Below are 13,876 nucleotides of genomic sequence, written 5' to 3' on the forward strand. Positions count from 1 at the left end.
CTTCCCACTGCAACTTAAATATTAGCAATCATAGCAGGTTTATTTCAATGACTCATAGCACTATTATTGTGATGAAAAATAGTAGCAAAAAGACTTTATTTAAAAACATCTCCACTATCTACCAAAATATTCTGAGCTTAAAGTAAAAGTTGATCAAGACCATTAGCAATTTAATTTTATGACAATTGGAGTCTCAACTACATGTAAAAAGATTTAAAGATGCAACACCAAAAACTTATTCACATGGTAAGCAATTCTGTGTTCAGTGTACCGTGCAGCTAAGTGCACTGATTCTTTAGCAGAATTCTTGCATTATTTTAGGTTAGAAAGAACCCTGGGTAACTCAGTTCTGCTGAGAGATGTCCTCTACAACCTCTGGGATATAACAGCAAGAATATTTAATAGGAGGACATCCTTCTTGAAGTTGTTACTGTTGTCTTTCCTGAGATCACAGTGAAATATGTCCAAGATTGCAGGGCAGGGCAAAGAGTGGCTGATGGAGACTGAGCCTGTGTTGTTTAAAGCATTGTGGCTGGTGTCCCTGGTTTGCATGGAAGTTAATATGTAACATCTCTAGAGGCCAGACCATTATGTACATATTTATGTGCAGTTTCATTAAAACACATTAATACACCTTACAAAAGGCAAATGTCCAGAAATTAAACATAGCTAGGACGTACTCTAGGAAAGTATTGCTATTGTATTCTGAACCAAGTACATTTTCTTGACATAGAGATAAGGCAAAAGGATGGACTGTAATTTTTATTACTAGTTTGTTAACACTAGTATCTCACAGCACTTTATAAGTCAGTAAGAAAATCAGAGAAGACAAATCAAATTACCTCTCTAATAGTACTCAGGAACAAGGAGGATGAGAATAGTATTGAAAAAGTTTTTTCTTTGCTGTTTTTGCTACATTGTTTTCTTTGTCAAAGGGAGTTAATGCTCAATCCTGTCGTATTTCATCCTTAACTTGCACTAAGATTTATGACTTTAGTATGTAATAGATACGTACTTCAAAGGAAAGGTATGAAGGGGAGAAACTTCTGGAATGAATTCATATTGGCAGTGAGTGAAGCAAGTAGACCATCACTGTGACACATCCTGGAAGTTATTCCCTGTTGATCTTCCTTGCCCTTTGGGTGATAAAAGGAGCTTTTACATCCTCTAGTGCATACTTCTCATGAGCCCCAAGTTAAAACAGAGTGTGTTGCATACTTCTCAGTGTTCTGTTGAAGTATTTGTTTCATTAAAATTTTATTAGGAACTTTTGGATTAATTTGATTAATTTGGATTATTCAACCTAGAAGTTGAATAATTAATTCATAGCTAAGGGCTGTGGAACTCTAATTTCACCAATAATCCACTTTTTATCATTTGTATGGTATGCAGAAACTTTTCTGAGTAGTAGTTTCTTTTTTTGTCCTGTTCAATATTTTTGCCATGCAACAGATGGATGCTGAAGTGCCTACAACATATAGAAAGGGAATATATCTTTCCCTTAATGCTGAATTAATACTGAAAAATAAGGTCAAGAGCAATAAATGCACTGAGACCTGAATTTCCTGAGAGTACTGGGTTTCAAAAAAGCAAATATGTATTGCCTAAATATTCCCCGTTTTTCCACTCTAAAACACTTGCATGAGTGAGTACACTATAAATTCTTGTGTAGGTCTGTTTGTTGTATATAGAAATCTTAAGGGCTTTTTAACAAAGCAAATGAAAAGCATATCTAATGTTAGAACAGTGATTGATTAAAAAAAAGTTGACTTTGCTGATAGGATTTGTTACAGTTATATTTTTATTTAGTAAGAAAAATTTCATTATTAAGTTACACACAAAAATCATATTATCAAGGCTTAAATGTTAATCCTTTGATAAGAGATGAATGAGGATTTTTTCATTTGATATTGTCCTTGACTCTTGTGCTTTGTGATGTTCTTTTAAGGCTTTGCACTGTAGCCATTTGATTAGTCTGTAATTGGATAAGATCAAATTTGTCCATGTCTTTGGCTTTTTTCCCCCCCAAATACCACACACAGCTTGTTTCACTGGATGTACACAAAATCATCACAGCTGCAGAGGCTATATGGGAAGGGAGCCTGATAATACTTTCCTGAATGTCTCTTTAATAGTAGTAGCAAGTTGAGGTTTTTTTCCCCATTTCAATATGCCAACTCCCCAAACCGCCTTGTTACAAACTGCTTGTCACTTTTTGGTCCACTGAAACCAGAAGATTGACTATCCTTTCTACCAGCAAAGGGAGGCGGATTAAAAAATGTGTTTTGTAATCCTTTGTTTTTGTAAGGCCCAATATCTAATAAGCCACCGACCTATTTGTTTGACTTTTCACTATGCAACATAACTATTCAAAGAAATTTAGGTCAAACTAGTTAATTACTTCTGTCAAATGCAGTTGACTGTTACATGAAATAAAATTGTTGTCTTTTTAGGGGTCATTTATGGTCTTACAGTTGCGATGACGTAAAGTTGTGATTTAATAGTATTTAAAATGGAGTAAAAGCTTAATAGAGCTACCAAAACTGAGTGGAAAAATAAGCATTTTTGTTTTGATTGCTGCTTTGGTGCTGCTTTCTCCTTAAATATTTACACTTAGCTGTGTAAATACACATTTGTAATTTTTGGTGTTCCACTTAATATATGCTCTTCTCCACTGGCAAGTGGTGAGAAAGAGACTGAAACAGGAAAGACAAAGAAGGTCACTTCTTCTCTAATATATATATATTTTAGTTTAGAAGTAAAAGATCCACAAAAATGTGGTCTGAAATAAAGTGAAGGTTGGGTAGTGTCAAAACAATACTGAAGAAACCCAAGAAATATCATGGGGTTGACTAGGAGATGATTAACAGTGAAGTAAAAATGAGCAATTTTAAAACTTTGTAACAGAAATGGTTATTGACACTTACATTGCCATAGATCATCATTCTGTTAGGTTCAAAATAGGATTTGATGTCCACAAGCATGCTAGATGTTATTTTAATTGTCAAACTAAACTTTGGGTCGGATGCTGGATATCAGATGTTAATACTTGTTGTTTTCTACCTGAAGGGGAGAAACAGGCTTTCAGGGAAATTATACTACAACAATATACAGCGAAGTATTAAATGTCAATTCCTATGTACAATTTGCAGTGTGAGGCTAGACTCACAAAAAAATTCAGGGGCAGAATAAAGTATGACTATCACTATGGTCCTTGAAAATTTGTTTATGGATCTTTTTCCTTTTTTTTTTAAATTATTATTTGCATGGAAAGTATTTATAAGTCTGGCTTTCTAAAGGCCCTAGGCACTGCTCATTATCATAAAACTATATTGTCTTTCAAAATCATGTACTCTAGTTGTACAGGTACAGAAATGAAATAATACTTGAAACAGCTCACTTCCAAACGGGCATTGTAAATCTGTTTTAGAGATAAATAAATCTCTATAAATATCAGATAAAACTTACTCTAGACCCCAAGTCTTCATGTCACGTTTTGGGCTTTAGTGTATATTCGCTGTTGATTATAGACACCCTAAAAATAGGGGTGTATAAATGGAAATGCTGACAGATTCTGAGCTATCATGTTGGTAGCAGGCACTGCTATAATTAGACATACATCTGAGTAGGCAGTGTAATATGATTGCTGTGTTTATACCCTGCACTGGAAGGAATGTCTGTTAATCTGCACAATCCTTTTAAACGAAATGGGGAGCAAGAGTTTGTGGAACAAAGATGCTGAGGTTTATTTCATAATCAGGCTGACATAAGGGTATATCAAAAGACAAGAAATACTTTCAAAATATGAGATAATTTTGTTGTTGTTATCTCAGGATTTAAAAAAAATCCTCAGAATTTATCTGAAAACATCAGGCACCATACCATTCAGCAGAAGAAATTATATGAAAAGATTTCTGTCTTTTTATTACAAACAAAACATGGTTGAAATAGTTTGAATGTCAGTAAAAACTTTCCTCTGTCTTTAGGCATTTAAATTCTCCAGTCAATAAGTCTTTTTGTCCTATTTCTTTTTGCTGTCAAACTCCATTTTCTTTTGTAATTTCAGAGGTCAGAGCCCAGCTGTTGCTGAATTTAACTTGCTTCTTAAAGCAAATTCTTTGGAAACTTATGGTGTTGATCCTCATCCTTGCAAGGTAACAGTCCTTTTTACTAACTTTTAATAAAACATTCTTTTTACGAACATTTAGTTAAGAGATAGTAATGGAATTGATTTAGCTCTGGTTTTTATCAAGGTGCAAATAGTCAGCAATTTCTAAAAAATCTGCCCTGGAACTACATATTATGCTTAAGCCTTGGAAGAACACTGATTGGCTAACATTTCTACATCAGTCAAAAAAGGGTCTCTCCAGAGGAAGCAGAAGAACATTACAGGAGAATTTAGTAGGCTTTAATGGCATAAGCTCTGATAATAGTCCATAATTTCTTTGCATTTAGTGCAAAGGTTTCTTTTAATTACTCCAGGTATGAAATATTTTTTGCTTGCCAAGATTTTCAGGATTCACCATTGTTTTGACAAGAAAATGACAAGAAATTGATAGTCCATGCAGATCAGTTTTTAAAACACCATCAAAATATGCAAATCTTAGGAAGAACAGCAAGCCAAATGTACAAGGAGAAAAACCCAGTTCCCATTCCCACTTCCCGCTTTGGTATTTTGTGATCTTCTGTAAGAAGGTGATCTTAATTACCAGTTCTGATTATCTTGTATGCGTGCATTTTTAACTACGCGACTGTATCTCTCTCATCTGTGGTGTTTATTTTTAGAGTGACTTGCTTTTTTTTTTAACTGCTGCTTTTGCTTTGCCTTGTGTATTATCTCTTCTGTTGGGACAGTTTAGTTAGCTGTTCTGGTAGTGATCATCCTTAAGCAGTCAGCCCTAACACAAAACTGTGTAAGATTGTCTATGTACTTTGTTAGGAATAGTGCTCCTGTGTGAAACACATGGTCTGGCTCAGTGAAACAGTAAACCCGAGTGAAGTCAGTGATGCAGTAAACTTTGCTTTGAAACTATACTGCAGATTTTCAAAAGGTATCCCAAAAACCAAGGCATAACTGGCTCAGAATTACTTCTTTACCTGTGTGGCGGGGCTTATGGTGTGGGGGCCAATCAGAGGTTCATCACCCATGCCTGAGGAAAATTTGTCAGTCTTCTGGAAGTGAACTTCAAAGCAAGGTCCTTGGCAGGCTCCTTATGACATGCTCCATTTGGTGCTGTGGCTGCTGCTCCAGAACCATCCCTGCTTCTGTTCCCCTTTACTTTGTTGTTAAGACATAAGGCACAATAAAGTTGATTATCAAGATGAGGCTGTGGAAGTTGGGATGGACAGAAAATCCATCTTAATCATTAATCAAAAATGATAAGCCAGAACTTTTATAGTGGAGCTATATTTTAAAAATTTTCTTTTCTATTTGAAGGCAACCTCTATTTCTTCTGGTTTGTACTGAAGAGTCCATGAGTATAGAACTCACAGAAGCTTATATTAGTAAATGCTGTCTGTCAGTAGTACTTCCAACACGACACCTTGCAGAGGAACAATGTATTGTGAAATCTTAAAAAATATCAGTGTTGAAGCAGATATGAATCCCTGGTTTGTAGTTAGTCCTCCTTTTAAGAATGGGATATACACAGAAGTACATTTCCAATAAATTTGGTAAATCTACCTAAGAGGTCCCTGGTGTCATCAGCTACAGGTAGAGGAAAACAAAGCATAAGATATTGTTATTCAAATGCCTAGAAATAAATGAGGTCTTTATTGCAAAGGCTGTCCTTTCCTTTAGAAGTGTATATTTTAAAGGCAAAATTTGTTTTGAAGCGGAGAACAAAATAAAGGTAATTTAGAATGGAGTAACAATTTATGCTATCAGTAAAAAATCAGTAAGAAATACCTCAGTATCAGTAATAAATACCTCATTGGATGAGGGGAAAGTTATATTGCTATGTTTCTTTTTCTCTTTCAAGGACTCATTTGGGACAACTACATTTTTAGGATTCACAGCTGCAGGATTTGTAGTTTTCCAGGGTAATAAAAGAATTCATTTATTAAAATGGTAAGCATATGATGTAATAGTATTTTAATGAATAAGCATATCTTCTCCTGTGTCTTCTCTTCCTACCATCTTCACCTGCATTTGTTGTCTTTAAGGAGAACCATGTGACTATTACCTTTCCTGCCCCATTATGTTTCTGTTTAAAGGATTTTAGATAACAACTACAACTACAACAATAACAACAACAATAACAATTTAGTCTCATTCAACTCCCAGTGAAAATTATTCCACAGAGTTCATTAGTCAATATAATTTACAAATGCTGAAACTGAGCATGTTGATTTTTCAGCTATCTGTAAATCACCAGTGAGGTTTACTGGCAAAGAGCCCACCTTAATCTATTTTACTTTTGGAAATACTGCAATTTGTTCATTTAATTATCCTCAATTTGAAACCATAAAAGAGCTTATTTGGTAAACAGAGGAGGAAGAGGTGAGAATGCATTTGAATTTAAGTCTCTTTTTTAAAGAAATAAGTACTTATGCAATTGTCTTTGGTTAGTCTGGTTTTGCTTTTATTTGAACTCCTGGACTTACTTAATCTGTTAGCCTCACTCAGCCACATTTGAGGAAGAGGTAAAACTGAGCTCCTGCAGATGATGTTAAGAGCAGCTGGCCACACCCTCACCAGTGTGGTGAAAAGTGACCAGTCATGCTTAGACACTGATAATCTCATTTTAGCCCTGCTGCTACATGCGTGCCAACAGTTGTACATGTTCTATCTCTGAGCTCTCAGCTGTCTTGTGGGATCAAGACAGGCAGAAGGTGGAAAAAAGATGAAGCTGGGCTCCTTGCTGCATATCTGTAGAAACTTCTCTGAGTGTTGAATAACCTGAAATCTTCAGAAGTGTAAAATCAGCATAGTCCTGTCCGTACAACTGAGTTCCCTATGGAGCTCTGGGGACACACCTATCAACAGCCATCCACTTATAATCATGGGTTTACAGTACAATTTCCCCAGGGTTAATTGCAGGTAGCTGTGGTCACAGTACTTCAGTGGTTTGTGGTTTTGGCACAAGGAAAGCATAACAGTAATGTCAGTCTATGACACATTGAGGAGAGAGTAGCCCTTGGCAAGCATGTGCCCACCATACTGTGGGAAATGAATCTCACAGCGTTTAGCATTCTCATGTCACTTCAGGATAATGCATCCTCTGGGCGATCCAGGCATACTTATTAAGTGCATTAATATGTAAACCAGATAAAAAATAAAGCAGTGATGGAGGAGGAGTCAATAAACTCTCAGTGTTATAGTAGAGGCTGAAAGTCAGTCTGGTGAGTTTTATCTGAACACTATGCACTGCTTTTTCCATTTCAGAGGCCTAGAAATGAGTGCTAATAGCTGTAACTTATTTTAGCTGAAATTTGCACTACACAATAAAACCCCAAATTTTTATTTCAGATTTTCTTTTCAATGTAAAAGCTTTCTCAATTATTTTTTGTTTTCTCATGTAAAAGGAAAACACTTGTTATAAAGTTTCAGGTATGGCATTGTCCTTACCTCCAAGATTATTCCTGTTTCAACTCTGATATCCAAAACCCATAGGGAAATTTGTCAAAAACAGCAGTGGCTCCATTCTAACTCTGGTAATGACAAAATTTCCATTACAGTTTAAGCAGAGACATGACATTGCCTTTTTATGGTTCACTGTTATTCCATATGAAGATTGAGCACTTAACCTTGATTAAATTAAATTTTGATATAAATTTTGTCACTCAAAAAGCCTGTCTATAACAAATGCTGCCAAACATTTTCTTTTTCTTTTTGTTGTGCTCTGTTACTAAGAAGTGTGATGTGAAGCATCAGATAAATTAGTATAGAGAAAAGAATATTATCTTTCCCTCAACTTAATTGCAATAGACATTGTAAGATTTTAAGATGTAAGAGGAATTACAAACTGTGCTGTAAATATAATATAAATATAGGCTTCTGTCTACCTTTAATTTCCTCTTCACTTTCCAGTAGACAGATTTAACTCTGTGAAGATACATAAGGATGTAAAAGAAATAGTCTGGACTTACCTTCTCAAAAAATTAAACTCTTAAATAATTTTATCCTAAATATTGTAAGGCCTGTAGAGGGCTTTTGTTGTTTGATTGCCTGCTTGACTTTGTTAATCAGGAAAAGTTACAGGCTAGTTACTTTTCTTATTCATAGCTCTATCTTGTTTTTCCTATACTTAAATATTTTTTCTCTTTCTAGGTGTGATGTCTACAAACTGAAATTTGAAGGGAAGACATTTTATGTGTTTGGAGCTCAGAAAGAGGTTGTGTTTAACATTTTTACAGAACTTCTATATTTGATTAAGATTGTATGAGACATATGTTTTTAAATAAACAAACTATTAAATCAATAATTGTACTTAATATTGTAATTAAAATATAGAGTATGATTGAATGTGAGTAATTTTCGAAAAAATGTCTAATTTGCAAAGGGTTGAGACATTTCTCACTTAATATTCACACTGGGCTATGTGGATTGTTTGTGGTTTTGGACGCCTTTGGAGTCGAGGTTTAATTTATTTTTAAGTGCTAAAGTTGTACTCACTCACTCTAAAGTACAGAAGATATCTGTACATGATTACAAACTCAAGTAAGCATTGATACCTGGATCAATGTGAGGTATTTTTCTGATAATTACAGTCCCATCGTCAAATCTTGGTGAGCTAAGAAGGTTAGAGTGTATCTCATGTAATTAGGTCCTATCATTGGGCTGTTGTCATTGAAATCCTAGAGACTTGCCTACATCAGTTCTTCCCCTAGATCAGACTGATATAGCCTAAGGTTATGGTTTTGAATGGAGATGAGGAAAAAAAATGAAGGAAGGAAATAATGCCAGAGGTATCACAACTGCTCATGTGGTTGCAAGGAGGTTTTGATGGTAGGACATTAAATGGTGGAGAGGAGGGAGAGGTGGGTGGTAAGTAGTGCAGCAAAGAATATTGAACCCAGAGATTTCCCTCACTCGATTTTGACCAGTTAAACAGTTGTTTTAAAGGCCACTTGTACATATGCTCTTCCTTCCCCCCTTGAAGCATCTCCTTTTCTCTGAAAAAACTGCCTGGGCTTTTTAAATATCAGCTATGTATGGATTGTGCATCTGTGGGTGAGCCACAGATTTACACTATACAGGAAAACTTGGTCTTCAGTGTATCTGGTTAAAGGTGATGCCATCAGGTAGAGCTATTTCAGTCACTGAGAATTCAACATTTTCACTTCTTTCATTTGTTTTCTTTTCCTTGCATTTAGAAGAAGGCTGTGCTGTCATTCCATACCTCTACACCAGCAGCCTGCAAGCATCTTTGGAAGTGTGGGGTGGAGAACCAGGCTTTTTACAAGTATGTACCCCTGAAGTCATTACCTATAGTAAGAGTAAAAAAAAAAGTGTGTGAGTAGAGGTTTGTTCATTGTGAAATGTTCCATTTAGCTAACAGAAGGCAAAATGTAAACAGAAAATGTGCAAGTTAATGGGGAATATTATTTCACTTCAAGCCAGTATTAGAAATTGTTTAAAATATAAATGAGACAGGAAGGTATTGGCTCCAGCACAATGCTTTTGCTGCTCTGTAGTGAGATATTGGATGGACAGAGTACTGTACTTGTGTCTGGGAGCATAGCTGTTAATCTTAGCCCAGCTGTAGAATATCTTGAGAATAAAAGGATAAAATCTGTTGTGCTTGATTCTTTGGGCTCTTCTGCCAAGAGGCAATTGTTCTTCCACTTGAAATCCAAGGCTTAGTAAGAGTTGATTGAAAAATAAACAGTTCTCTTTAATGATTTAAGGAAGAAAAGAAAATGTTCTTAGACACATTTTGAAAGATACCTGTGATCTTGTTATACATAAAAAGCCTGTAAAGTGACAAAAAATAAAAGTAGTATCTACCTCCTTATTCCCTGAAAAATACCCTATTAATAATTCCTCATTAAAAACTCCTCTGCATTCTTTCTGCCCTCCACTGACTTTGTTAGGTCTGTTTATTGATGCTTCCCTCTAGGCATGTAGCTTTTATTCTTGCTACTTAGTGTTTCCTTACAGGCTCTCACATATTTAAGAAATATTACTGTTTCTGTGTTGGCACACAGCCACACCAGGGAGCTGCTGTAAGGGTAAATAAAAAAGAAGTAGGAAAAAATATATCTTCTAACCTGAATGTTAATGACCTGCTTTAATTTGGAGAAGAGACTCCCTTTTATTTCAACAGTGATACAATAATATATAATCTATCCAACTGATATATTCAATTGGATAGAAAAAAAGAAACAGGAAATAGGAACTGGCAAAATGCATTTGTTAATTCTTTATGTCAACATTTACTGTGTTTGAGACTATATCAAGCCTAAATATAGTCTATAAATAAAGGCTAATTTGAAATTTATCCTGAAGCATTTTCTGTTGTAAGTAGATTTAAGTAGGAAAATACTGCATGATGTTTGAATAGTTTCATTTCATGTTACAAGAAATAAATTTGGAATAGGAGATGATATCCCCCTAATGAAGACAAATTACTTAGAGTAGAAATTAGCTTAGTGTAAAAATGTGTCGGGGAGGCTCACAGGAATATCACCTCTCTGCTCTTGTTGTGAAATGGCAGTAATATTAACTATTTGGGTTTTGGTCACAAATACATCATTTAGGTGTTTGATCTTGGCTAAATGCCAGATGCCTACACAGTTGCTCTTTCACTCCGTCTACTCAGCAAGAGGAAAAGGTAGGATAAAATAGCCTATAGCTTAGGATAAAGATAGAAAGATTGCTTACCAATTACTGTCACATCAAAACAGGCCTGAATTGGAGAAGTTTAATTTAATTTCCTTTTAACCTTTTCACTCTATTTCAATTTGTCAACAGAGACAGAACTAAAATCACCCTTCCCCTGTTTCATTCCAGGATCATCTTTACTCCTTCATTTCTGACTCCTTTATGTCTTCCTTGTTCTGAGCAACTCAGGGAGACGGGGAATGGAGATTGTAGTTCCTCTCTGCTGCTCCTTCCTTCTTACACTCTTCCTGTACTCCAATCTCCTTCATGAACTCCTCAAGCATGGGCCCTTTCCATGGGCTTGCAGTCCTTCCAGATATACCTGCTGTACCTTGTGTTCCTCTCCATGGGCCGCAATGCCTACCTGGAGCCAGCTCATGTGTGAGCTCTCCATTCCTTCAGAGCATGCTGGCCTGCTGCAGGGTCTTCCATGGGCTGCAGGGAGGATATCTGCTCTGTATTTGGCTGCAGCGGGACAGACTCCTTCCCCACAGTTTTTTCCATTGGTGCAATCTGCTCCAGTACCTGCAGCACCTCCTCCCCCTCATTATTCTCTGACCTTGGTGTGCTCAATGCTGTTTCTCTCATCTATTTTTCTACTTTCCAAATTATTTTATGGAATGGAATTATTCCTTAACAATGATTGCTTAAAGTTACACCCACCTGTTTCAATTTTGGTGGGTCTTTCAAGAGGACTTCTTTAATAAAATGAAGATGGGAAATGTTATTCAACAGATAGGGATGTGAACAATAGATTGGAAAATTGTAATGTTTAATATGCAGAGTGCAGAAAAATAACAATAATGCTTCAAATATGAAACTGAAGCCAAAACTATCTATAAGTAAAGCTTTAAAATAGTAGTTTTGAAAGAGGAAATGTTTTCACACATTTCAGAGAAATAGAGTTGTGCAGTGGGAGCTGTTATTTAGCAACATTTGATAATTCTCTTTTTTTTAAGTTCTATGGGAGCTGTTATTTAGCAACATTTGATAATTCTCTTTTTTTAAGTTCTATATAATACCAACAAGATATTCAAATAAGATTGAAACAGACATAGTCAGTGTAAATAATTCACATCATTGACAGTTTGCCTTAATTAAATTTGGTCCTCTCCTCTTCCTAGAAGAGTTTGAGACTTGGAATTTAAGGGAAGGTCATGTTTTCAAAACATGACATGTTTTGAAAAACAGAGCTTTAGTCCTGTCTTGATCCAGGTTCGGGGGTCACTGTTGCAATTATTCAAGTAGATACTAATAATGGACTGTTGTTTACTAGGGTCTGGGAATTAGAGACTGTACAAAATTGATTTGCCATTTTTCAAGAGAACATCAAGGAAATGGCATGTGAGGTGCTCTTCCATGATTTGTAATAAAGATAAAAGGTTGCCGTGTACTTGTTGAATACAGAGAAGCAGTAGGGTATGATGTAGGCTACTAAGAATAGAGAAATAAGAATTGACTGAATAGAGATATTGGAGAAGCACCTACTTCAGGAGACAAGTTGTTCTCTTTATTATTTCTTTGTTTTCCTAGTGGAAAAGCAGAAATAGCCATATTTTCCCAAAACATGCTGGTGTTAAAACACACGTCTCAGAGTCTTTGGTATACCATGGTCTTTCCTTCATCCTGGGAATGAAAATTCATAGAGATGCAGCAAGTGTCTGCATTTAATTTTCTTGTTCTTATGACAATCACTTGTTCCATGTTCAGTCATTCTGTGCTGTCTGAATGATTTTATGTGTGCTTCACTTTTTGTATAAAGGCCTTAAAAAATTGAAAAGCTCATTTTTTGAATATTACTTTATGGTATAAAAATTACAAAGCTTGTAGTTTGCCTTGTTCATTTTTGCTTATCATGTCCTCAAAAAGGTGACAGCCTCTCTTATTTTTTTTCCAAGGTATGCAAAATCCAGTCAGATCAAGACAATGTCCAGCAGCAAGATATTTTTTAAAGGCAGTAGATTTCGATATAGGTGGGTGTTTGCTGTTTCTTATTCATAGTAAATCATTTCAGGATGTAAGAAAATGTAAGTAATTAGTCATGGCAAATTCAGGGTTGTTCCTGCTGGAGGGTCTGTTCATGCCTAGCTGATGTCAAGATTGGAAATCTTCCTGTTGCCTTTTCTAGTGTCACTCAAAAATTAAGCAGGAGTTTTCACACAGACACTTCTGTCAAGAGTAGTTTCACCAGCAGATAGCTCCACTTTTGGTGCAGCTTCTGTAAAAATTAGAATGTGTGGCCAGTGCAGAGATTTTATGCCCCCTGCAGCTAGGCAGCTCTGAACCAGGTGTGAGATAGACAGTTCAGTTCAACCCATGGTGTTCTACTACAAAAAGTTGCTTTTTTTGTGGTAGCTTTGTGGGCAAGTAGTCAGCACAATTTTATTCTAGAACATTATTTATGCACTTTATTGCAATTTTTTCCCCCTTTATTTTAATTTTTTTTTAAATGTAACTTAATTTTCTACATTTATGTAGTTCTTGGCATGTATCTTAGTATTTACTTGAATATTAATTTCATCTTTTAATGTAGTGGAAAAGTAGCCAAAGAAGTTGTGGAGGCAAGCTCTAAAATCCAGAGGGAACCTCCTGAAGTTCACAGGTATGTCTTGATGTTTAGTATTAAAGTTTAGGACTAGGGAGGATTATTGCTTTCTAGTGAAATATTTCCCCTTGTTTTCTATCAGTTTCAATTGCTGTCATTCTGAGCTTCCACAATTACGCATGCAAGCCTTAGGAAATATGTGTCTGACAATGTCTCAAAATTCAGACAAATGTCTCCTATAAAGGAGAACCTAATCTGTGCTGCTTTGAAGCTGAGTTTAAATAATGAGTCAGATTGATAATTTATATTATTTTTTGTGTTCCAGCATCAGCTATTATTACATGATCCTGACAGAAAAGTGCACTCTAATTTCATTCCTAGATTTTGTTTGATTTTGGAAGTTCTTGGTTTCTATATGTTTATAGGTATGTTTCAAAGTATACTTCTACCTTTTCCATAATGCAGTCAGATTAAAAAGCATGAAGTTCATTCAGTAAAGAGGA

The 13,876-nt window shown here is 35.6% G+C and overlaps 1 protein-coding gene across 1 annotated transcript in view; it reads left to right on the forward strand.

The window, feature by feature from the left end:
- Positions 1 to 13,876, forward strand: part of FRMD3 (FERM domain containing 3) — a 131,667-nt gene that overhangs the window by 101,128 nt on the left and 16,663 nt on the right. Inside the window, exons 7-12 of the mRNA XM_054651981.2 lie at positions 4,067 to 4,154; positions 5,982 to 6,070; positions 8,273 to 8,336; positions 9,319 to 9,407; positions 12,727 to 12,801; positions 13,362 to 13,430. Of these exons, the coding sequence (XP_054507956.1) occupies positions 4,067 to 4,154; positions 5,982 to 6,070; positions 8,273 to 8,336; positions 9,319 to 9,407; positions 12,727 to 12,801; positions 13,362 to 13,430 (474 nt within the window). The remainder of the gene's footprint in view (positions 1 to 4,066; positions 4,155 to 5,981; positions 6,071 to 8,272; positions 8,337 to 9,318; positions 9,408 to 12,726; positions 12,802 to 13,361; positions 13,431 to 13,876) is intronic.

The sequence above is a fragment of the Agelaius phoeniceus genome, chromosome Z (assembly GCF_051311805.1).
Source record: "Agelaius phoeniceus isolate bAgePho1 chromosome Z, bAgePho1.hap1, whole genome shotgun sequence".
NCBI lineage: Eukaryota > Metazoa > Chordata > Aves > Passeriformes > Icteridae > Agelaius > Agelaius phoeniceus.